The following is a 24,252-nucleotide window of genomic DNA, read 5'->3' on the forward strand; positions in this document are numbered from 1 at the left end:
GGTAGAGTAAGCCCCTCATAGTCTGAGTCGCGACTGACAGGAACAACTGGCAGCTTCATCGAGTGGCCCAATCTGGCTAGCGCTTCCTACACGGGTTGGCCGCCGCTCAGCTCCTACTGCGCAGCTCACTTCTCTTCAGCAGCCGAGTGCCCGCCAGACCTTGTACTTACATTCAGACGCAGCACAATAAAGCGCACGACTTTTGAAAGCGCATTCTTCACCTTTTTTAAACGGCCCCAGGGTTCATTACGTCCCACAAGCTTTCGGCACTGGCAGTACCACGATTCCACCCCAGAGATGAGGCTGATAAACGCCCACACAAAACGTTTCGAGGAGTTTTTGGGCGAGATACCACCGTACGCTATACTCTCGCATACGTGGGACGCCTATGAGATTCCATTCAAGGACTTTTACAGTCTACACGTGCACGAGGAGTATCCTCAGGCTTCCCAGAAGATCTACGACACTTGTGACCGCGCGCTTGAAGACGAGCTGGATTACGTGTGGATTGATAGCTGTTGCATCGACAAGAGTAGCTCAGCGGAACTTAGTGAGGCAATTAACAGCATGTACAGTTGGTATTCGAAAGCGCAGGTCTGTTATGCTTTTCTGAATGATTATCTGGCAAGCGATGTAAGCAGATCTTCGGTAGAAACTTTAGTTGCTTGCAGCCTCCCAGAGTGTCGATGGTTTTCTAGGGGTTGGACCCTCCAGGAGATGCTCGCCCCCCAGGACGTCCACTTCTACGACAAGACATGGTCCTATTTCGGCACTCGCAAAGAACTGGCCTCCACCTTATCAAGCATTACCGGTGTGCCTACCGAAGTTTTAGACGGTAGGAAAGAAGTAGAAGAGTTCTGTGTAGCACAGAAGATGGCTTGGGCTGCCAAACGCCAAACGACCCGAGAAGAAGACACGGCGTATTGTTTGTTTGGTCTCTTCCAGATCAATGCACCCCTGCTATATGGAGAAGGTGGTATGTGCGCTTTCGAAAGACTTCAAGAGGAGATCATTAAGAAGACCAATGATTTGACAATATTGGCCTGGATGAATCCGGGACCTCGGATGAATGGCATCACGAGTGTTCTTGCTCCGCACCCGAGATACTTTTCACGTTCGCAATACATCAGACCGCAAACATCCATTGGTGGCAATCCAGAATTTAAGGTCACGAACAAAGGACTCAAGATCAAGACTTTGCTCTACAGTTCAAATGGAAAAATCTTCATGCCTTTAAATTGTGTTCTGAGCCAAGATTCCAACACACTACTCAGCATATCTCTGATGAAAGGGAATGGGGGAATCTTCTTCAGATATGAAGATTTTGGAGGTCTCCCAGTGCCGCTCCATTGGCGAAGATCAGAAGAGTTGATATACATCGCTATGAATATCAAGGGAGCATTCCTCGGGCGAACCATCACCCTAGCGGTCCCACTTGAAGGCGGGAGCTTTGAGTTTGTACAGGTCGAAGCTTGGGTCGATCACAACTATCCTTGCAACCTGTTCAGTCGAACTCTGGCTCAGAAATACTGCATTGAGTATGATGATGTGAGACGCCGTCGCTACATGGAAACGCCTGAAGGGACGGCGACCACGGAAGGAACCTTTACCGCCAGATACTCTGACACTAAAGCACAATACTCCAAAGAGGAAGACTTTGATAAAGACTGTCATCGAGCCATATTCGAAGTGTTCGACGTCGATCGCAGATACGGCATCGGTGTCATCTTCGGCCGGCCGGCAATGCATGAGAGCCTCATTACCATGGAAGGACATTTTGCTCCAGCTTTTTGAAGTTGACGAATCACACTTATGGATTCCCTCTACCACGTAGTGACATGGGCATGCAACATGCGCAACTATCGCATGTATGAACGTTCGAGGATTTTTTGATGCGATATGCGGCCGTACGACCAAACTAAGGAAACTAGACATTTTTGAGGCTGTCTCAAAACAGATGCGAGTCTGGCGAACTTCATTACCTGATTGTATTGATATATGCTGCGACTTGGCTCACACCATCTTCTTTTATAAAGCGAAGACACAAGCACGCAGGCGTGGTGTAGGACGTCGCGTTCGGAGCAGATTCTTCCTTTCATCCTTCGTTCTCACGATCCATTCTGCTCCCAGCGGCAGCGAAATCCACATGCACCGATCCCTGGGCCAGTGTCAGTGTCGACAGTATGCCAAGTAATACTGGGTCCGGGCTTTACGAGTGATCAACCCGTATAAATCCAGGTAGCCCTGTGATGGGCCAACGATAACACTTACTGTAACGTTATCGGCAGGAATGCTACGCGACTCGTAACCGAGCAGTCTATAAGTTGAGGCTTTCAAGGCACCAGCTTCTAGAATGGGGGCAAAGAGCCCTGGTACTCAACGAGAATCTCACCGGTACAGGCAACCTCTATCCGAATGATCTCTTACGTGCTAGGCATCCCTGTCGCAAATCATTTGATTCGGCGGCTGTCGTTACGGGGTTTGGCAGAGCGGTGGCGTGTACACCAGGGAAGCTACATGAGAAGCGACACTTTCCCTCTTTGGGCGAGAGTACAGGCAACAAACCACAGGCAACCACGACGCTTGCCAAGATCCAAAGACGGGTAGTCAAGTCAAGCTGAAAGCATAATTGACTTGTGTACGTGAGACGATGTCTATTTAAAGTGATTTTGTGGCCCAGCTGCTGAACCTCCGACATTCCTAGCGGATCATAATGTCACAAACCACAGAGACTCCACCTGGGCTTGAAGCTCTCGCAAATCACCTAGGCTACACTTTCGTGAGGAAAGAATCTTCCTCGTCCGCAAGCAGCGTGGTCGATGAGTCAACTGCAAAAGTCGATAAGCCGGACGCAAGTTCAGTCAAGAAAGACGAAAATCAAGAGGCCAAAGAAGACGCAACGAAAAGCAATGTTCGACCAGGATCTTTGACTTCGTCGGCCAACATATATCGCGGCTCGCCTGATGATAGCTGGACGGCGAAACAACCTGAAGATACGGAGCCGGCAGAAGGCAAGGACACGATAGGGCATGCGGTCGTCCTCCGCCAACAGAAGAGCAAAGACAGCCGCAAAGGATACGAGATCCATTCGATTGTGATTCAATCCCAAGCTCTGAAGACCGCATTGGCAGATATTCTGGACGGATATCCAGGCGTCTATTGTAATCTGGATCGGCTAGTTTTCAAGGCTCCTTTCGCGCCGTTCATCCACCGATGGGGGGCCATTCTCAAGTATCTGGAAAACGACAGACTTGATCAGGTCACGAGAGATCACACAACCTTGCTGCGCGACATCTTGCAGAAGGAATGTGCCGAGACGATCAAAGCGCTAGAAAACTACGTCGACCATGGCGTCGTGACATATGAGCACGCATGGACTATATTCCAGCCGGATGCCGTTGTGGTATCGTCCACTGGGATTGAAGAACAGATCGCATTCAGGCTGAAGAGTGGGTCCTACCAAGAAACGGACGAAGGAAACTTCTTCAACCTGAAGTGCCAGTCTGTAGACTGGAATGGCAAGTCTTTTGGCTGGGTAACAGAGTCTGTGAAGCTGCCAGAGTTTGAGGGCATCCAACGGATCGCCGAGCTGTGCATCCTTCCGCTGGATTTCCACCCCAAGAAAGAGTATCTGAAGCATGCCCTAACTGAACGCGGTAAACGCTTTGCGGCTTTGTCCGGCTATCATTACAGAAGCTACGACGGCCCGGCGATCGAAAGAACGGACGACGGCAACATCCTCGTGCATAACAAAGGTCGCATAATCATCGACACAGACAGTTTCTGCAAGCAGCCATACCAGTGCAAGGTCTACACCGCACCTCTGAACAGCAAAGTAAAGGCCAAGACCACCACACACGATGATGGCGACGACAAGGACGACTATGATCCCGAAGACGATCCTTTCTGGAGCCCGCCCGCAGAGTTAAACACAGCTTTGTCGTTGAAGAAAGAGTCCGGAGTAGGACCAGCGAAGCTCACAGACTACCAGTGCATGCTCTGCACGCCGATATTGCGGGGATACTCGTTGACAGTCAAGAAGTGGCTTTCGTTCTACGTCGACTATGTCCAGTCCATCAAGTGGAACACTGAGGCCTTCGACAACCTCGTCCTCCCAGCAGCCCAGAAGAAGCTCGTATTGGCGCTGTCCAAGACTCAGGCTGCTACAGCTAACGACTTCGATGACGTGATTGCTGGCAAAGGTAAAGGCATGATTCTGCTACTTTCCGGCCCACCAGGAGTGGGTAAAACGTTGACGGCTGAGGCCGTGTCCGAAAACATGAAGGTGCCGCTGTACATGCTATCAGCCGGAGACCTCGGCACCAGTCCCAACGACGTAGAGTATAACTTGAACAACGTCTTGGAAATCGTGGCCAAGTGGAAAGCCATCCTGTTAATCGACGAGTGCGACGTCTTCCTCGAAGCACGCTCCGTACACGATCTGGCTAGGAACAGACTAGTTTCCATATTCCTGCGCCTGTTGGAATACTACAAGGGGACGCTTTTCTTGACGACGAACCGCGTCGACAACATCGATGCGGCATTCCAGTCTCGGATACACGTGCACATGAAGTATGCAAACTTGACAAGCAGGTCGAGACGCCGGATCTGGAGTACGTTTGTTGGCCAGACGGGGTCGCGTTTCGAGGCGGAAGAGCTCGATCAACTCGCCGAGGTGCCGTTGAATGGGAGGCAGATCAAGAATCTAGTGAAGACGGCGCAATTGTTGGCGCTCGAGGATAGGAACTCTTTGACGAAAGATCATATCGATATGGTGCTGGCCATTGAGAAGGGATTTGGGGAGGACGAGCAGGAAGACTAGCTATGGACTTGAGCTTGTAGAGATGAACCGACTAAACTAAGGTGGTTAACGTGCGTTGATAAAAATTCATCCGCGGTAGATCATTATCGCGAGTGTCACTACGACTGATATGCCTGTTGTTGTACCGAGGCTTGAAACGATTGGATAGGAGACGCTCCAATGCATCGTTGAATGTTTTTTTAATACCAATCGCCATCATCCCCGCCATCTTGAAGCCCCGCCGGGTTGAGACTCAGAATGCGCGCCCTAGGGGTCGTGTCTGTGAATGCACTCTCAAAAATGCCACTTACAGCCCGCTTCCCGATCTCTCGGAAACTATCATAGCCGTCGCCTTCGCCGACCACAGAAGCCCACTCAGGGTCCCGAGGGCTGCGCGCTGGACCTAAGTCGCTCCACCGCGTCACAAGGAGTACCTGCCTGAACCTTTCTGGACTCATCTTCTGCACTGTTTTATCTTCGACAAGCTTCAGTTCGAAAAGATACTCCGTGGGGCATTCGGCACATCGACGCATGGGCTGGCAATGACCACATAACGCAGTAGGACCAACGAGTTTGGCGTGTCTCATCTTGTTAAATGTGGCCATGTAAACGTTCTCTTCCGGGGTTGGTATGTGATCTAGAGCGCACTTGGGTATTGATGTCAAGAGTCCTTTGCGCCAGTGTGCGCAAACGCTGAAATATGGAGTGTAGTCACTCCTAGTGAAGAGGAGCAGGCGCTTCGCTGCTGGCTGCATTCCGCCCTCCACAAAGACTTGCGACTTGACTCGCATCAAAACGTGACCGTTAGCTGGGTGTATGTGGAACATGGTTTCGTGACTCCAGCCTAATTCAACGTCTTTGAATCTCCGGGCTAGCGAGTGGACATTTATGCCGTAGCCTGGACCATGTTCCCAAGCACGCTTGTAGAGTTGGACGAAAGTAAATGGTAGCCAGCGAGAGTCGCAGATCCGCAATCGGGGTGGTGGCATTAGATTGTTCGTGCTATTTGGACAGTCGTAGACGGGGTTCAGTACTCTTGGTGGTTTGAGTTTCTCCAGACCTGGAGTCGTGCGCACATGCCACTTCGCGCAAGGGAAGCAGAAGAGATGGTTTGGGAGTTTCTTGTCCATAGAGAGTAGGAACTCTATGCGATACGGTAGGTGTGTCGGATGGCGCAGCAGTTCGTAGGCCACTTCACCCAGTCGAGCGTGCATGGCACGACATGTGGAAGCTAAATAAGCAATGTCGAGAGGGGTGAGATAGTCACTGACCAAGCCCCATAACTCAGGGCAGAACTTTGAAAGCAAAGTGGCGCCGTCAGGCTGCGAAGGATCGTATTTCCACTCTTCCACATATACATGCTCCTCGGTGTCCTCGGCATTCTCGCTGAAACCAAATGCATGCATCATCTCTGTCAAATCTTTGCGCTCACCAGTATCTTTGTCCAATTCAAAGCGCGCGGGCGCTTGGTGGGATGCCTTCTGGAGTTTTCGCGGATCTTTCTTCGAGATAACAGACTGTGAACGACCTTCCGAGCTGTTCCTCCATGGCGTAAAATCGGTGCTTAATCTGGATAGCGTTGTTGTGATACTACCGGAACGCCGAGCTTCCTGGGGGTTGAGTAGTAGTTTCCCGTCGTCTCTTGCAGTGTCGCGTGAATGTACACTGTTGACATCAAATTCTGCTTGGGCAGAATTCTTCTTTCTAAGCTTCCCACGGGGCGCTGCATCTTTATTTCGCCCAAATCCGAACTTTGATCGGAAGCCCGATGGCTTTGGGGCAAGGTCCGCCATGATGGTTGTTCCAGTCGCCACTCAACAATCGGTTAAACTCCGCGCTAACGAGGGCTGTGGAGCGACAGGTCTGGTGTTAGGAATGAATCAATGGAATCAAGGGTGTCTAAGAGTCGCCATGAATAGGTTTTTGTTCTGCTGATAATGTTCCGGGGGCTGGCAGGATCGTCATCGCTCCGTCGTAGCTTCCGCGCTGTCCGATCAAATCTTTCACGTGAGCTCTTGGCAGCACGCTAAAATTACGATCAACGAATTGGAGGTTATCTTGCAACATCCTTCAGCGTGCGTTCTACTCTTTGATGAATGAAAGTCGCGCTTTTGCACGCAGTCTCACCGAAGCTTTTGCACGGAGATCGCAACGAAGACGATGAGCAGCCGGCCCGGTTCATTCGTTGATGCAACCACTGTTTGTTGAGGGCTGAACGAACAACTTATCGTTGTTTCACCATACTCCACCTTTCATATCCGCATATCGACATCGATTATGATTCAAAATATCGTGGTGACAATTCGTTCGATTGTTTCAACAATTGTTCGATTTTCCCGACTTGTGAACATTGCAAGATACACCTGTTCCTCAAGCAAACGCAGCGCAACACTTTCGGTAAGCCTTACAAGCTTACCTGTGTGCTCACATATGCAGTGTACATGTGTTAACACAAAAGCAGTAAAGGTACAAAATTAGTTTAAGGAGTACAACTAATTCGTCCGCCTCGGCCGAAGTACATATAACGCGCATTCCCACACTTGATCCCTTACAGAGCCAAGCTAGGCCATATATCTCGGACGCCTGCGAACCACTTCACGATGCCAAGTGTTCGTACCAGCCTGGCCAGCCGTCCCCGACTCCGTCCAGGAGTGCGTATCAGCCTGGCCTGCGTCAAATGCCACCGCTGAGTCAGGGCCCTTTAGCATCCTGTTTAAATGCCACGAACGTGAGTGGAAACATGGTCCCCCGGCTGGAAGACTCAACGTGGAACGTTGCTCGATGTACCGAGTTGCAATACAGAACATCCCGGCCTCCATCACCGTGATCATGTAGTGAAGCAGCTTGTGCGCGGAGATCGCTCCGACCATTTGCTTCCACTCATCGAGCACCAGCCCCTGCTATTCCTTGCATAGCTGAGGTAAGACGAGTAAGGATTCTCCACCAGAACTGCATGTGAAGGTCTCTTAGCGGATGGAGGATCCGGAGCAAACGCAATGCAGATGAGAGTTGATTGCTGCCCTGAGGTTCTCCAAGATAGATATGTTATACATAGTGAACATGCACACATTCGACCGGTAACGTTAGGTTCTGTGCGCAATGTATGTTCGGAATTTCCAGCACGATTTTCTCTGAGTAGCGGAAATAGACCGATACCAGGTGATGCGTGTTGGACGTCCATGCAGGTGGGAATGTGACCGTCAATTTTGCGCAGCGATCAAACTATTCGAGTGCCTCAGGGCCAAGCCTCGAGTTGGCACGAATCCGCATCGAGAGATGAGGGTGCTCGAGCTCTGAAGTATGTTTGGGCTTGGGCTCGCCATACTCCACATGCATGTCGATATGGATTGTTGGTTTGGAAGAACAATGTCATTGATGCCGGAAAGCGCAGTGATCCCAAGCGTGGTGATATATCATGCCTCTGGTTTCTCGCGGTAGATCGGAATTTTCTCGTGTGAAATGCTGCTTCTTCAAGGATACTAAGGAAGTGGTATATGTCGGTGGGTGTGATTGGTATCAGGGTCTTGTTCTGCTGGATCTATAGCGTGAGTTGGTGTGCGAAGCAATGGCCAGCGGATGAGAACAAGCTTGGGAAACTATCATACGTACCTGTTTACTTCGGTTTCGAGTTAGTACCTTCGTCAGTTAGACAGCTTGAGGCTGGAAACGCCTTGTCGTCTTTATGTTGAGTTTCTGAACAGTAGGATGCTCGCTCTCCACGAGTGTTACAGACTGGATTACCATGCGCAGTATCTAGCATTCCCTGCCCTCTGTTGAAGAATCACATCGATCGATTATTCCTGCGGCGATGAATCAAGATATTGCGACAGCTTCAAGCACCACAAAAAAAACACTTCTTGCGCAATCACGAATTGAACATGAGGTTGCAAGCTATTCCTGTTACACCAGTTCACGTTGGTCATTGGAATGATTAAGGAAACTCTGTATTGGACGTCTGTTGCTTACATGAATTTCCTGCAGTCAGTGACAAAATTCGCTGCACCAGCTTTTGGTAGACCTTAGCTCCAGATTCTGCTACGTCGCGCACTATTTCATCACGCGGCAAAACGCACGCATGAACTCCGCAAGGTGCAAAAACACAAATGCTCTCAATGCCAAAAGATCGAAAGTACGTCCTGACAATCTCCGTAGCGGCGTGGGAACCTCTTCTATCATTCGCTTTCTCTACTCAGCCTCTTGTAACATGATGCTTCAAACCGGGCAGGATCGTAACAGGAAACCCTGTAACACTTCGCCCTGCGCTCGTCTTCATATACAGACATCTTCTCGTTTTGCCCTCGCACAGCTGTGGCCGGGGCCTGAGGCCGTTTCTCGAACAACCCTTGTACTGGAAGCAGAGTCGGACTGCACAGCTTGAACACGTATCTTCGAAGATGATTAGGAATCGCTGTCGGTAGTGAGGCTTCTGCTAAGCTACGTAGGCAAACAAGACAGAAAGTGTATTGTTCAGGTTGATCTCTAAGCTTTCAATACTATTCCGGCATTACAGTAAAGCACGGGCGAACCCGAACTAACCCGGGCCTTCGACCAGCACGCGTGACATGAACAGTGGAGTTTGTATCCTAACATGCGGCGCTGATGCCAGAGAAGGAATCCCAGAAACAAATGAATGCTATAGTAGGGTATGACTTGAATGCCAGCGCGTGTGAATAGGCTGAGACCCAAAAGTTTATGGGCACAGGCTGAGTAGCCGTATTTCGTGATGAAAACGTTCGACAGATCGAAATGAATACAGTCGTAGTATCGCTGCAAGAATTCTGCTCGAAATCCGTGACTGACATTGATCAATTGTGCAGAGTCGTTCAGTAGTTGCTGGTTATCAGTCAGCGTATTCTGTTCACAGAGCGTGGCGGACCAGCCGGGTTGACACTTCGAGACGCTTGACGGCTGACATGATCGAAGCGCAGACTTGTGTTTCTCTCCAAAGCTCCGTGTATACCATGTTTCTGACCTGGTGGTCGCAACTTCTGTTGATCCGCCCTGTTCGGTAGTCTGGAGCGCCTGCTACTGCTACAGTGGTCACTCTCGATTGTTTGAAAGAATAGCGTTGGTGTAGTGACTCGAGATGTGTGAGCGTAAACAGCCAAGTATGCCTCAAACAGGTATGCTTGGTGAGATTCAAACTCGCTTGCTTTAGGCAACACCGACTTGTATGTTGAGTGCCAGATTACGGGGGAATCAACAGCGCCCTGGAGTTCAACGGAACCAAGCCCGGGGAAGCGGTGAACCACGGTACTGCTACAAGTCTAAGCTTGCGAGAATGTGACTTTCAAGTTTATTGATCAAGTTTTCTAGACCATATCAAGCGGAGAGATTATCATACTTGGAAGATTTCTGGGGGGAAAAAATCGCATCAACAAATTGCAACGACATGACCTTTGCAGCATGTATGTAGCTCCTATTCATACAAAAGCTTCAAAACCCGATGCATCCTATATCTTATACTTCTACTATAATCCAAAGAAGGCCACCCCGCCTGCCCAGGCAGTTCAACGTTCACATCATGACATTTCACCAATACAGATACGGAAGCACCCCAGTCCCACGAATAATCTATGAGGAAGACGCATGGATATACCTACTTACCGTGCACTTCGAGGCGAGGCAGGTCGGTATCGCGACGACCGTTGTATTGAGATTCATCTAGTGCTCCCAATACGCTTTCTGACTCACGTGTATCCCAACTACACATCATTTCAAGTTCCACTCATTGCACCAACCAGCCCGCCCGACACTTTGCAACGTAAAGGCCCTATCTCGATGCACTCGATCCACTCTGCCCAAGGGCTAGATCATGCGACAGGGTCGTGATACTTGCCCTCCGAGGATCCCGCAGTCACGCGACGATAGCGTCACGATCAGCACAGGGTGTCTCCCCCCGCGTGTGGGTTCCCTTGAAAACCTGTCGATGCTATCATGATACGACATCATCCGGCGGCCTCGTACTGTGACGATCGTGCGTGACCGGTGATGTAGCGCGCTGTCCTTGAGCGCCCAGGATCGCGGACTGCGATGAAACGAGCGGAGTGGGTGGGATACGTGCGCCAAGTGTTCGTATTGGCGGAGTATTGGGCCGGTCATATGGTATGGGCATGAACACATGACAATGGCACCGGCGTGCGCTTGATTTACCCATATCGTATCGTGTGCGCGCGATACTGACGTCTTGCGCGCGTCCGCACAAGCAACATCCTGCCTGCTTCATACTGCGCTGCGTTGTTTGCAGGAGGACGAAGACATACATCCCAGCGACCGCGGAGATGGAAGTTCCACCGGCAAAACCCTTACGAACAAGAGATAATTATATTGGTGACAGGGAGGGTGTGGTAAGGTATCGATAAGCCCGTCTTGTGGTGACGCCATGCATCGCGCCGAAGGTGGCCGACACACAACTTCCATCTCACCCTCATGCCACCTCAGCCGGCAGCTGCGGCACCTGACGCTTGAACGACGGGAAGACAATAGTGTCTGTGTCTGTGTTTGTGTCTCAGAGTGCCTAGGCAGAGGGTGGACTCGCAGCGTGCCATCCGAGGAAAACCGCGTAAATCTCCCACCGTAGGATACGTGCTTGGCTGTGGCTGAGGCTGTGCCCGGTGGTTCCACACCCATCCATCTGCCCTACGCGCGCCTCAACCGTCTAGATCCAGATCGTTGAATAAGGTGCTGACCGTCAAGGCCTTGGTACGACACCAGAATGCCATATCCCACCGATGCGGCATGAGCATGCGAGCCCCTGGGGCCAGATGCGGCTGCGAGGCTCAGCTGCGTAGGGTCGCGGTGCTCCAAGGCGGGCGTGTATAGCGTTAGTGTACGTTGCGCTGTGCGCCGAGTAGGAGGGTGGGCAGCAGTGTACAGCGTAGGGAGGAGAGGATTAGGCTAGGTCAGCCGTGCTGTTGGAGCTTGCCGTCGCACAGATGCAAGTAAGAAAATATTGGTATACGACGGGTAGGGTTTGTACACTGCATAGCGTAGCCTTGCGAGAGTCTAGATTGTGTTGCATCGCGATCGTGGGTTCATCAGCAGCTTCTAATCTTGTGTCGTACGATGCTATTCACGGAGTGCGCGATGTTGCTACGATCAAGTTCATGATAGTGCATGTGTGGTAGCAAGCTGAGGGATGATTCTAGAGCGTTCGAGACGAAAGACTATCTACCTATGGTGCAACCAAGCTTTCCCTTGCTTTCGGGGGTATCATACGTGCGTGAGGGACGTACAGGGTGTGATACATGGGTAAAGGACGATGTGCTTAGTTGTACAGACAAATTTTGGGGACGATGTAGACATGTATTTGGAACCGAGAACGTTGTACATGAGGCAGATGGGCAATTTGATCGATCGAAAAGTGACGGGAGAGTGACTTTTGATGGAACAGAGTAAATGTACAATGGAAAGTCGCGACTGGCGAGGTATTACGAAGAAGTAACAAAAACATGGAAAGGGCTCAAATCACGCCCCCAAACCAAAGCAGGCAACATCGGCCGCTGTACCGTCTAAATGGTCGTAGCATTTCGCGTCCAGTCAATGTCCGACTCTTTTCGTACTCATAAATCATTACTCCGTCGCTGAACGCGAAAATAAATTGAGCCAAAAATGATTTTGCCAAATCTTAGAAACGGCATTACAAAAGATGAGGTCTAACGGACTATAGTCCGAATGGTAGCTAGACCACGTTCGGTTCCGACCTGCGAAAACCGACGGTGAACGCCTACGGACGAGACTGCTGGGCGGAGCCATAAGTGTCGCACGGCCAAGGTCAGAAAGTGATACGATGGATCGGTGAAAAAACTATCCACGGCCAACGCGACTATGCAATGAGTTCCTCCGACTTGTCGTAAAAGATAGGATCACACAGATCGCCTTCGTGCAAAGGCGGCCTTTGCATTGCCCGAGGAAAACCGCCCGTTCGTGCGGTGCGAGGTGGTTGCTGGGTCGAAGGAATCGACGCGTTCTGGAAACGTCATCGGGCTGGGCCGCGGGGCTCGGCGGGCAGGTTCTGTAAAAAGTGCGGGCTAAACACGTCCGACGGACAACGCGATTAATCGTGATTACCTCCGCGGCGCCTGTGCTTGCCGGGAAAGTCGACTTCAGGATGGACGACGCGCTGCTGGAAGTCAGTATGCGTTGCGCTAGTGACGAGTGCTGTATTGGTGGACTCTTACCATATGGCGGGTCAACGCGTCATTGCGGGAGAAGGTCTTCTCCTCGACACATAGTGCGCATCGAACCTTTTGCTTGCGCGCGTTGTGGATCGTGTCCTCGTGCCGGGTAAGATCGTAAGGCCTTGAGAAGATTGTGTTGCAAGGCTTGCCCGTCGTGGGGTTGATTCGCTCGCACTTGTGAGGCCCCGCTTGTGAGTTGCGTTCCAGCAAAGCCGCTGATGTCATGCTAGAGCCCATTGTCGTCGCAGAACTGCGATGACCCTCGCGCTTGTGCTTTTGCAGCTTCTGCGGAGTTTCAAAGCGCTGCGTGCACCCGTGATAGGTGCAAGTGTAGGTACCACTATCGGCGCTAGAATCTGCGGGCTTGACCAAGCGGTCACTTGACTGGCTTCCCGGCTCGAGGCCCGCTTCGCTGGCGCTGGACTCCATAGATGTGAGATGCGCCGGAAACTCAGGAGTGGAATCCGGTGGGCCTTGCATGCTGGATGCCGTGCGATATTGAGATGTGGGTGCGAAAGTCGACATGTCGGTATAGTTGGTTTGCAACGACGGCGCTGCAAATGCAAATGTCGAAGAGGGTTGCGAAGTGCCAGCAGAAGACGCCGGGAAATTTGCTGAAAACTGAGGTGTCGCCCAGCTGTCTCTCCGGTAAGACTGTCCAGATGTTGTGTCAAAGGTGGATTGGGTGGCGTTTCTATATTGGTCGCCACCGTTGTATTGGTGGTCGTACTCGCTTGCGCCACCATCTGGGAACAATGGTACCTTGGACTCATCGTCGGCCTCTCGATAGTCTAGTAATGCATCCTTTGGTGAGATTGTCTTAACGGCTTCCTCGTTTGACTGTATTCGCGACTTCATTGCGTAAGCTGCATCAGCCTCAACCTTTTGCTCGCGTGCCGCTGCTGCCGTGCCGACACCGCCGCGAGGTGAGTTGAATGAGTTGGTAGGTTGCCTGTAAGGTGATCCTCTCCGGAATGGTGAGTCACCGCGTGACGCCGTACTGGAAGGAGACTGTGACCGTGCCATCTGTGCTGCCTGGAGGCTACGCTGGACAATGTCGTTGGGGTTGCTGTTGCGCCAGGGCGAGAGCAGTGCGTTTGCCACTGGCTTAGCCTGAGGTATCGACTGTGTTTGCGTTACACTAGTCGGATCAAACGAGTAATCGGCAGCAACATCTGTGTACGTCCTTTCGAACTTTGGGACTGGTCGCAAGTCTACGTCGTCATCGTAAGCAATGAACTGATTGAATAGCCACGAGTCCACCTTGCGGAGAGGCTCACCGTTGGGGGGGATCTTGAAGTCCAAATCATCGCCATGGCTCGTGTGCGGTGTAGCTGGAGAGTCGTGACCATAACTCGACACTGACTGTCTCGCCGAGTGTGCGAAGCCTGGGACATCCTCATCAGGAACGTGTTGGTCCATGAGTGCTTGCTTCATGGACATATGCGCTGCCATGGTGGAGTCCATGCCAGTCGACGTCGGTGTGTAATTGTTGAAGCTATGAGATCCCATGAAGGAATCTTGTGTGGGAGTATGTGTCGGTGTTGGAAGGTGGTTCGAGACGGTCGAGAAGGCTCTTAGGTATTCGTCAGCTTTGTTTGATGAGTCAAGTAGAGCTGAGCTCGATGGCAAATTCTCGGAGAGCGCGACGTACGGATAACTGGCAGTCGGACCAACAGTCTGGTACTGTGAGCCTGCTGAGCCTACCGACGAAGAAGAGGACGCGCGCTGGTGCGTCTTGCCTGTCCGGCTCTGTGCGGGTGCCTGCAACGACTGGGTGTTACCAGACATATTCTGGAAGGCGTTCCAGTTGTTGTTGATGGTTGCGCCAGTGGCGTTCATTGACGGGGGGTATGCCGCAGGCAGCTGCGGCGTTGGTGTCGATTGCTGGATCCTGATAGACGGGTTGAAGTCGTATGCGCCCGTCATGAACGAATTTGAGACCCCGTCGACGGTGATGTTAGAGTCTGCAAACGTCCGCTGTGATTCGATGTAGTCGTTGAGCAGCTTCTGGTCGTAAAGTTGTTGCGCGGATAGTTGTTGCGATAGTTGGTCGAAGGAAAGCTGTTGTGGTGATGTAGGTGAAGGAAGCGTAGCGGAAGAGTGGGTCTGTGGGAGGTGTTGACGTCTTTGTGGTAGTGCTAACATAATGTCGGAGAAAAAGTAAGGGACCGCGGCGGGTGGCAAGATGCTTTATACCGGGGACGAATGACCAACTGATGACTCGGCGAGAGTAGGCCGGTCCTTGATGAGGTGATCTAGTATGGAACGCAGTGGAATGCTAAGAAGCCGGCTACGTTCGGAGACTCGGAGCTAGGAAGATTTGTAGCTTGGGCCGGAACGATTGTAAAATGCTGAGCGAACGTGTTCGGCCTTTCTTGCTGCTGAATTTGCGCGGACCATGACTTCTTTCATACCACAGCATATGACGCAACCACAACCGGGGTCAGCCGCCATTGGAGGGACGATCGGCGCTCGGCAACCAGCCCAACCCTTCTGGAACGATACGCCCACAAGCCTGCATACGCGCTAATGGCCCTGCATAAGAACCCGGTAAAAATCGAAGCGGGCTGTGCACGTCTTCGGCTGCCATCCGAATTCTTGATACTGCATCCGACAACAAATCGTTGCGCTGCACCAAATATAACGAGCAATAGGCGTGGAGCACTGCGATGCAGCCCTGTACTGATCGCTGTATTGCTGCATCGAACAGCAAGCGAACGGTCTGCGGAGGCCGTGCTGCACGGATTCGGTCAGACCCGGAGAAGCCACGAGATGTTACAGCAGACGGACACTGCCAGTACTTCGGCAAGATAGGCGAGCCGTGGGCGCGACTTTGTCGGTAACTCCTCCACAGTGTCTGGCATAGCGCACTCGACAATATTGCACGGCCACAGGCCCTCAGGGAAGGAGTCTCTTGCGAGATGCAGCGCCACAGCTCTGGACCTCCACAGTCACCTGTCATGGCGCGTGACCTGTACCTCTGTGGTGCGAGGCCTCGTGGTACCGGACACGTTCCTTTCAGCTCGTCTACTATCGGGACGCGCAATACAATGCACTGCAAAGTCAGAGATGGAGTGTCCACGTGCATTAGCTGAGGCTGGTGGCCAACCATAGAAGCACATAGACTACCATCTACCTGCTTACTGGACACGCACCAAATCTCCACTAGCATAGTTGGTGAAACTAAAGATCATCGCCTTAGACCAGTCAACTGGGATTCCAGCTCGCCAGCACGGAACGGCCATGATACCCCGCCAAAGATGCATTTGTAGTGCAAGATGGCACTGTGAGAACCTGCGTCCTGCGGTGTCCCCGGGCCTGTAACGGTCGTTGCGCCCGCCGGGAAGCACAGAAAACTCTGCATTCGGAAAAACGACAGTCATATCACAAGGGGGTGCCGAATGTGGCCGCCGTTTAGCCGTCGTCAAAACAAAGTTGGTGTCAATAACGTGGTGGAGCAATTTTTACTACCTACAACCACGAGGATTGTGAGTATTGATTGGCCCGGAAAGGCCGTCTTGGCAGGGTCTTGTGGCAGTGCAGACGATCAAGCCACATATTTGGTCTTAGATGCACTGCAACGAGCGACTGACTAACCGCACCAGTGCTACGGGTGTATTGCTACCGATACAACATGAAGAAAAACTTCCAAAGACATCATTGCACAGTCGCAGGTTCTCGTGCGGTGCTCAAACCTGCCAAGGTCGTGGTGAGCTTCGGTTAAAAGCCTATGACATCATCTTGGTCCTACATTCTTCGGGAATAATCGCATGCTACAAGCCACGCTTCAAATGCAGAATCTTCCATTCCGGCTCGTCTCTCATTCTATTTTCGTAGCTTGGACTCTAAGCAGGCCACACTTTATCACTTTCCCTGATGCTGGAACAACCGTCTCTTCTTGTAACGTCTTCGCATATCAATATTGAAGATCGTCAACGGCTGTGGGTCCTCTATCGGGCGCCAGGTGTCCTAGCGTCATAGCCCCCCAATCCGAGAACACGGGTTGGAAGGTATACCAGGGCAGTGCGGGGCAGGAAAACCCAAAGCATGAAAGTGGGCGTGCCCTGCGTCAACTACTCGAACCCTCTTTCCGCTTCGATGTTGATTTGGGAATGTGGAACGCCGATCATGACGAGTCGCTGCCTCATTCCTCGAATCGTCCTGCAGTCGGTACATCACGTCGCGTGCATTTGTCAATCGTGACCAATGACCGTTCGGTGCTCACTCGTCCACGGTTCCCTTCTCTGGTGCAGTATGGGAATGCAGGGCTGCCGTGCGCTGGTGCCGGCGGTCCGCATATGCAGGGAAACAGGAAAATCTTGCAACCCAATTCAACGCGCTGCGTGGCTTCTGCATGGCTGTTCCATCCCGACGTCAACACTCGTGCCGGTGCATACGTACAGCCGGTGTTGTGCCGATAGACAGCGCAACTGCCGCATCTGGTTGCATCTCTCAGCACCTAGTAAGCATCGCAATACCCAGCAGTAAAACTGCGAAGCATTTCCTGTCGCTCAGCGTAGAGATTGTTTAGAAATCAACAACTCGGCGCCATGCATCAGCCGGCAGACTACAGCGTTACCTTTGTATACCCGCCTAACTCCGTAGAGGTACTATGCGGCGCATATACGGCGCATACGCGGCGCAAGCTCGGTTGTTGAGTGTAGCCTATCTTTGTAAATGCCTTAGCGCCCACTTGTCTAAAATTTCATTGGCACCGGGTAGGGCTGTAGGAGAAAGCTCGGCCCGCGGCCCCCGCGGAAGCACAGCCTTACTCGTAAGTCCCTTCTGCTTGCTTCTGCACGAGTCCAGACACCCACAGCCTATGGCCACCCCTCCGATTCCGAGTTTTCGTCCAAAGCAGCTCCCATTGCAAGCAGCCAATAGCACGAGGGGGGCTTTGCACGGGGCTGAGCTAAGCTGACCACTAATCGCAGACTTTTCGCGTCGCCAAGCTTCTAGCCCTGTCCTCGCAACGCGAGCTGGAGCTGGAACTGGAAATGGATAAGACGAACTAGGCATGCGATGGCGGCGAGTGCGAAGTCATTGGGAATCTGGGGAAAGGCGTCTAAGGCGTCAGCTCCTCCCGGGCTCCCGTGGTCCCGTCGCCACCACGTGGATCTGACTCGATGCCATCTCACCGGCACACCTTAGTCACCACTGCTTTCCGGGCGGTGAGTATGCGGCGACATGGCCGCGTACTCTAATTGTCCGAGCTGAGATTAAATTTAGACCATATGATTGTCACTCCTACAAACGTGCGGCAATGTCTTCGGCATTGCAGTTTTCGGCACAGGCTCTGGATGAATAAAAATGTTAGACACATCGGTGCAGCTTCTGTTCGTACAACGGGGCAGCTCTTTAGACCTCAGCTTCCACGACTATTGTCGATATTGGCTCGACGGTTAGTTGAATGTGGACAGTCCTTGAGGGACTGCTTAGCTGTGGATGTCTTGAAAATCACTACACCAATCATACTCCACGACAACTTACATCAGAGGTACATCGACTCAGAGCAACCGTTACTACCAGCTCTCCGCAGGACAACTTACTATAGATGCTATGCGTTTTGTGATGGGTCGATGCTATACTCTCAGACCAATTTGTTACCACCTCCATATCCGTCGTTGCCGCTGCGACTATGTATCCACAAACAGTGTCGCCAATGATGGACATCTATACTACACTCACCCGATTTGAAAGCACTACGATCTGTCATCTTGAATGCGCAACCGATTCGTGTTTATTAACGCCGTTGTAAATATGACTAGCGATTAAGATATTTCGCGCAGTTTTGCAAGCCACGGCAAAATCCAGTACATGAACTCAGTACGGAGCCACAACACAAATGTTTCAACAGTCTGAAGTGAAGACCACTACATTTGTATACCTATTTTTGCTCTTCCAATGCAGTGCGCAATAAAATGACTCCTATCGTCTCCAAGCCCGACTGCGCGATTGAAATGTAGTATCTGGGTGGTGGTCAGTATGACATCATTGCTATATACGACAACGCGCTCACTATGACGGTCAAGGATCGAGTGTGCTAGAAAGTTGGATTTATTTCAAAGTCTTATAAGGCTATGTCCTCTAGCAAAATTACGCCAGGAGGAGGGATAATTGTCAAAATACAAGTGATAGCCTGGTCACTTTTTGCGTCCAGCTTCTGAGACATCTGAGACTTTTCTTTCGATATGTGACGTTCGGATAGACTTGGCGTCGTTCAGAGCAGGTCTTGTTGCGCAACCGATGCAAAGGGAAAGCGAAAGGGCTGACCGTCTCATTTCCCTCGACGGGAGCTACTTTAGTATGCCGCCCCGGACCCCCACTTCGGGTTGACCCACAACACACACACACAAATTACAAGATGTTATGGTGGGTCTCGACTTCAAGGCCGATTTCTCCGTTGTCACATTTTTATTCCGAAACCGCTCCTGACGGCCACGGAATTGGAGACGCACACCACAGTGGTATATATCTGTATTCCACGTCTTCTGACAAAAGTTCTACGACGCGAGCAAGTACTGATTCGATATCTCGCTCCCACTCAACCTGTGTCACCACGTCGGACTAATTGAGCTGATAGCCCCGTCATGGATGACCACGAACTGCAAGCGATCAATCCTCGCGAGGTTGAAGTCGACTCTGACCCAAACGAACAAAACCTTCCAAGGGTAGATGGTGGCAAAGATGCATATCTGGTCCTGGCATCTGTCTTTGTACAGGGAGCCTTGATCTGGGGTAAGAAGACAACCTGAACGATCTGGTTAAGTCATCGAACCAACCTTCAATAGGCTTTGTGTACGGATTCGGTGTTTTCCAAGAATACTATTCGCGACAGCCGCAGTTCGCCGGTAACGTGTCGGGCCTTGCTGCTATTGGCACTACAGGATCGGTTAGTTGCCCTGTTTAAGAAACTACCAGATCGTCGGATTAATGCATTCACAGGGCATCATGTATCTCACATCGCCGCTTGTGTATGGCTTCTTCCAGTGTTATCCAGAATGGCGTAGGACCGTCAGCCTGATTGGCTTTGCTATTATGCTGTCCGGCATGGTGGGCGCTTCATTCGCAAATTCGGTTGCACAATTGCTCGTTACGCAAGGAGTTCTATATGGCCTGGGAGGCTCACTGCTATTCTTCCCGGTCTATTCTTACCTCGACGATTGGTTCGTCAAGCGCCGCGGCTTAGCATTCGGCGTAATGATTGCGGGCGATGGAACCGGGGGTGTGGTCATTCCCTTGATAACACAGTGGATGCTTGACAGATGGGGTTTCCGAACGGCGATGCGCGCGTGGTCCATTATCAGCTTCCTCTTCGTCTCTGCGTCGCTGATCTATTTGAAGCCTCACCCAAACGCTCGAAATACTGCCGCACCAGTTTCCCGAGGCTTCGACATGCGTTTTCTCAGGAGTTCCGCTTTCTGGATTCTCCAGGCCGGAAACATTTGTCAAGGGCTGGGTTACTTCATGCCGATCCTGTATATGCCCTCCTTTGCTGCTGCCCGGGGTTGGTCTAGCATCACCGGTACTATCGCTGTCTCTCTGTGCAACATATCCATTGTTGTTGGCGCCACCGCGACTGGATGGATCGTTGATCGATACCATGTTACTACGGCCATCATGATCTCTTGTGTGGGAACCATGATGGCTGTTTTCATCTTTTGGAGTTTCTCGATTTACCAGCCTATGTTGTTTATTTTCGCAATAACCTACGGAGTCTTTGCCGGCGGCTTCCCTGCCACGTGGTCGGGCTGCGCCAATCCGGTACGCCGGAAGTACCCTGTCGAGAATGGCATGATTGTGGCACTGTTTACAGCAGGCAAAGGGATAGCCTCCGTGATTTCTGGTCCAGTTAGCGGAGCATTGGTCGAAGCCGACACATGGAAGGGCCAAGTAGGGTTCGCGTATGGCAGTGGATACGGGTACATGATAATCTTCTCGGGTATCACCGCGTCATTTGCAAGCATTGGATGGATAGGAAAACGATTAGGGGTGGTTTAGCAACTAGAGGTCTGATATACTTGGAGATTCCGGTCAAAGTAGTGCTTCGCACAGTGACTGTAGAGGCACATTTGGCGACAGAATGACTGTTCAGTGCGCCCTTTTCTGAAGCTCGATCAGATACACTACTTGACTATGCTGAGACCATCGTGCACAAAGACCATATCATAACTTCCTCAACACCAACACCAGGCCTCCACTTTCTTCATCTCCGAACTTCCTATAACTGTGCAAATTGTTCTCCAACATCTCGACCATCCCGCGTTCTTCTAGTCCCTTCACTACCATTTCGAAATCAAATTCTTTCCAGAAGCTCTCCAGAATAGTGGCTACGAGTATACCACCAGCTTTTACAATTCGTACGAGCTCTGGTAAGGGCTCTGGTCCTACGTGCCCGTGGGTGAAAGTCCCACTGCACGTTAGCCCATCGTAAGTACCATCCTCAATGTTGAGCCTTTGTGTCAAGTCTGTGACTTCCAGCTTCCGATACGCACCAGTCTTCTCCGCTACCTTAAGCATGCCTTCACTGAGATCCAGTCCGTCAATCGTTTTGAAGCCAGACTGGTGAAGTGTGACGCCAACAAGGCCGCTACCACAACCTGCGTCGACTACGACTGCGTCCTTCGGAGATACTTTGAGATACTTTGGCACCATTTCGGCAACGATTTGTGGCGCAGTGAAGCTGTAGGTTTGCATATCTGCATCGTAGCTGGATGCCCATTGGTCGTAGAGCTGGCGCGACTCATCCTTGCTTTTGGCTGCAAAGACACGGTCTAGAAATCTATCATTGGAAGACATCGCAATGTATTTGGTTGTAATGATGGGATGTAGTCGTAAATGATGCTGCGTCCTTCCTGTCCGGAGCTTTCTGGAGCCGAATCGAAGCGGGCTTACAAAGAATGACATCATATCTACTGAATTGTTTGAGGTTAGAATACTCAACAGATTGAACAACTCCTCAACGACATATGAACATGACATCCTCAAGCACGTCAGAGGAATCAAAACATTTTGGAAATCGGTCAACTACGTTCGGTGTCGCCATGTCGTCGTCAATGCTCATCTGGGTCAAAGTAATGGAACAAGATTTACCATAGCTCCCGGCTCGTCCATCAACATTGACCAGTCATGACGCTGAACTCTCTTAGAATAGGCATCCCGCGCATTGCGCAGTCAGCAGCGCGACTACGCACGCCGGCCATAGGCTAGGTAGCCAAGAGGCGCGGATACGTTGCAACATTGAGTTGTCCTTCCGGGTACGAGACTGTTGGGCGACAGGAGTGGAGGGATTTTAGATTTATTCAAGTGTCCAGGCGTTACCTTGTTTGGTGGCTCAGACGTCAAGCCTCTCAGCAAATCAGAGATACGGTTGCATTGTCCCTAAATAAACGTTGTTTTCACTGGGCCTCGACGAGGTCGTTGCGTTGCGGAAAGAATCCATTTTGCCAATATCGGTACAAGTGCTGACGGCATTGACTAGTAGGCATAACGGTCCCGCATCGCACGGGCACATTTTGTGAATATCTGACCAACGAGCACGGTCCTACACATCTTATCGCACGAGTAGAATTCCATCTCTGACATCCTCTATCACCGCAAGCCATCAGAAGCTCGCCCAGAATCCTGAAAGGAGACTTTATTGCTGAGAACCAAAACACATGGACACGTAAATTTGCTAGTCTACGGTGCGGAATGAGTTCACTGAGGATTCGCTCTTCCGATGTCAGACCGAAAGATGCCATGTGTAGGTCCTCTCGAACCCTACACAAGAAACTTGGCCCAACAAAGCACGCATGTCTAAAGAATTAGACACTTCGCGTACTTCTGTAAGAGCTACAAGACTTTTAGAGAACAGCCCTTGTATATACTATAGTACGCGGGCTATAGAAACATCAGCCCTATCACCTTCAACAGCGACTGATAGGCTTCAGCCACCGCCCCATAAGCAGCCACGCTACAAAACAAGATGAGCAAGGGGAAGCTTAGTCGAGTGCCGATCATGCAGCACGCACGTGGAGAACGAGTTCTCGAATATTACTGAGCCGGGTAGGCGGAACCTACATTGCGGTTAGCTTCGATATACATCCTACGCAGACAGATCGCAAAATGGTCTTGCCCTGATGCGCGTGGTTGTTTCAATCCTTCTATGCTTCGCCCCACGCAATGCGTATTCTCCATTCGATCATAGCCTGTAACTTGTTAACGCTCGAAGCTCACAATGTGATCTATAAAGTGAGCGTGTACGCACCCAGTTTACAACAATCGACACACTCATTTCAACCTTCTCAACACTTAGTCACAAGGCTTCAACATCTTCTAGTCTCAATTTGTGTCTTCTAGACACGTTCTTCATCAATATGCGTTACTCCATGATCTTGGCACTCGCTACTTTGGCCAGCACAACACCTCTAGCCCGCCGCAAAGACGACCGATTTAAGCCGGGCACTGTTTGGGACATTGTTCTGCAAGGCAAAGACAATAATGGGAAAGGCACAGTCATTCCATTGGCGGACTTAAAGGCCGCAGCCGGAACTGTTCTAGATATCGATCTTGAAGACAACGACTCTGCGCTGAAGAACACGAAGGGCTGGATCAAGGAACTTGCGGCGAAGAAGACCGTTGTCTGCTACTTCAGCGCCGGAACCTATGAGCCTTGGCGAGAAGACAAGGGGTTGTTCCTGCCGGCTGACAAAGGGAAGAAGATGGAAGAATGGGATGAGTATTGGCTTGACCTCAAGAGCTCCAACGTGAAGAGCATCATGGAGGCCAGGATCAAGAGAGCGGCTGAAGCTGGGTGTCACGCGATTGATCCTGACAACATCGACGGATACGTAAGTGATTTATCCCATCATTGAGGGTGCAGTGCTGATTGCGTGCAGAGCAACGACAGCAAAGGGAAAGCACACCAGGATGGCTTCAAGTACGACAACCAAGTGTACATCGACTACGTTAGGTGGCTCTCCGCAACTGCGACTAAGTACAAAATGGTCACAGGGCTGAAGAACGCGCTGGAGATATCCAGCAAAGTGCTCGATGTGATTGAATTTGCTGTCAATGAACAGTGCCACGAGGTGGGCGAGGAAGCGGGGAGCACTTGGGACTGCCCCGAGTATGCAAACTTCACCCAAGCCGGCAAGGCAGTATTCAATATTGAGTACCACGACGATAAGAGCGTCTACTGCAAAGACCCGACAAACCCTACCGTCAATCTCTCGACGGTTCTCAAGCCAATGGGTCTTGATGTACTAGGTGGACAGTGCTAGTCGA

At 51.2% G+C, this 24,252-nt stretch overlaps 8 protein-coding genes across 8 annotated transcripts; 4 read left to right on the forward strand and 4 right to left on the reverse strand.

Annotated features, from left to right (window-relative positions):
• Positions 1–297: 297 nt before the first annotated feature.
• On the forward strand, positions 298–1,439 carry CC84DRAFT_1186289 (uncharacterized protein; the record flags this gene model as incomplete). Its single annotated transcript, XM_018180848.1, has 3 exons — positions 298–633; positions 682–1,083; positions 1,359–1,439. 3 exons carry the CDS (start codon positions 298–300, stop codon positions 1,437–1,439), a joined length of 819 nt encoding a protein of 272 aa, XP_018037646.1.
• A 1,274-nt stretch (positions 1,440–2,713) lies between these two features.
• On the forward strand, positions 2,714–4,822 carry CC84DRAFT_1088921 (P-loop containing nucleoside triphosphate hydrolase protein; the record flags this gene model as incomplete). The annotated part of the gene is made up of 2 exons (XM_018174280.1): positions 2,714–3,835; positions 3,926–4,822. The coding sequence occupies 2 exons, from the start codon at positions 2,714–2,716 to the stop codon at positions 4,820–4,822; spliced, it is 2,019 nt and encodes a 672-aa protein (XP_018037647.1).
• A 179-nt stretch (positions 4,823–5,001) lies between these two features.
• Positions 5,002–5,931, reverse strand: CC84DRAFT_1186291 (uncharacterized protein; the record flags this gene model as incomplete). The annotated part of the gene is made up of 1 exon (XM_018180849.1): positions 5,002–5,931. One exon carries the CDS (start codon positions 5,929–5,931, stop codon positions 5,002–5,004), a length of 930 nt encoding a protein of 309 aa, XP_018037648.1.
• Positions 5,932–9,645: 3,714 nt separating this feature from the next.
• Positions 9,646–10,514, reverse strand: CC84DRAFT_1175129 (uncharacterized protein; the record flags this gene model as incomplete). The annotated part of the gene is made up of 3 exons (XM_018180135.1): positions 9,646–10,057; positions 10,231–10,375; positions 10,409–10,514. 3 exons carry the CDS (start codon positions 10,512–10,514, stop codon positions 9,646–9,648), a joined length of 663 nt encoding a protein of 220 aa, XP_018037649.1.
• A 2,343-nt stretch (positions 10,515–12,857) lies between these two features.
• CC84DRAFT_1186292 (uncharacterized protein) lies at positions 12,858–15,129 on the reverse strand (the record flags this gene model as incomplete). The annotated part of the gene is made up of 2 exons (XM_018180850.1): positions 12,858–12,923; positions 12,982–15,129. 2 exons carry the CDS (start codon positions 15,127–15,129, stop codon positions 12,858–12,860), a joined length of 2,214 nt encoding a protein of 737 aa, XP_018037650.1.
• Positions 15,130–19,139: 4,010 nt separating this feature from the next.
• Positions 19,140–21,068, forward strand: CC84DRAFT_650232 (MFS monocarboxylate transporter). The gene is made up of 3 exons (XM_018187005.1): positions 19,140–19,722; positions 19,776–19,876; positions 19,930–21,068. The coding sequence occupies exons 1-3, from the start codon at positions 19,575–19,577 to the stop codon at positions 20,983–20,985; spliced, it is 1,305 nt and encodes a 434-aa protein (XP_018037651.1). The 5' UTR covers positions 19,140–19,574; the 3' UTR covers positions 20,986–21,068.
• Positions 20,966–21,829, reverse strand: CC84DRAFT_1163498 (S-adenosyl-L-methionine-dependent methyltransferase). Its single transcript, XM_018178277.1, has one exon. It carries the CDS (start codon positions 21,781–21,783, stop codon positions 21,151–21,153), a length of 633 nt encoding a protein of 210 aa, XP_018037652.1. The 5' UTR covers positions 21,784–21,829; the 3' UTR covers positions 20,966–21,150.
• Positions 21,830–23,606: 1,777 nt separating this feature from the next.
• CC84DRAFT_1044804 (family 114 glycoside hydrolase) lies at positions 23,607–24,065 on the forward strand (the record flags this gene model as incomplete). The annotated part of the gene is made up of 2 exons (XM_018173406.1): positions 23,607–23,816; positions 23,865–24,065. Coding segments are annotated over 2 exons (411 nt in total), but the record flags the coding sequence as incomplete, so codon positions are not given.
• Between the last annotated feature and the right edge of the window lie 187 nt (positions 24,066–24,252).

Source organism: Paraphaeosphaeria sporulosa (genome assembly GCF_001642045.1).
Source record: "Paraphaeosphaeria sporulosa strain AP3s5-JAC2a unplaced genomic scaffold CC84scaffold_4, whole genome shotgun sequence".
In the NCBI taxonomy this organism is placed as follows: Eukaryota; Fungi; Ascomycota; class Dothideomycetes; order Pleosporales; family Didymosphaeriaceae; genus Paraphaeosphaeria; species Paraphaeosphaeria sporulosa.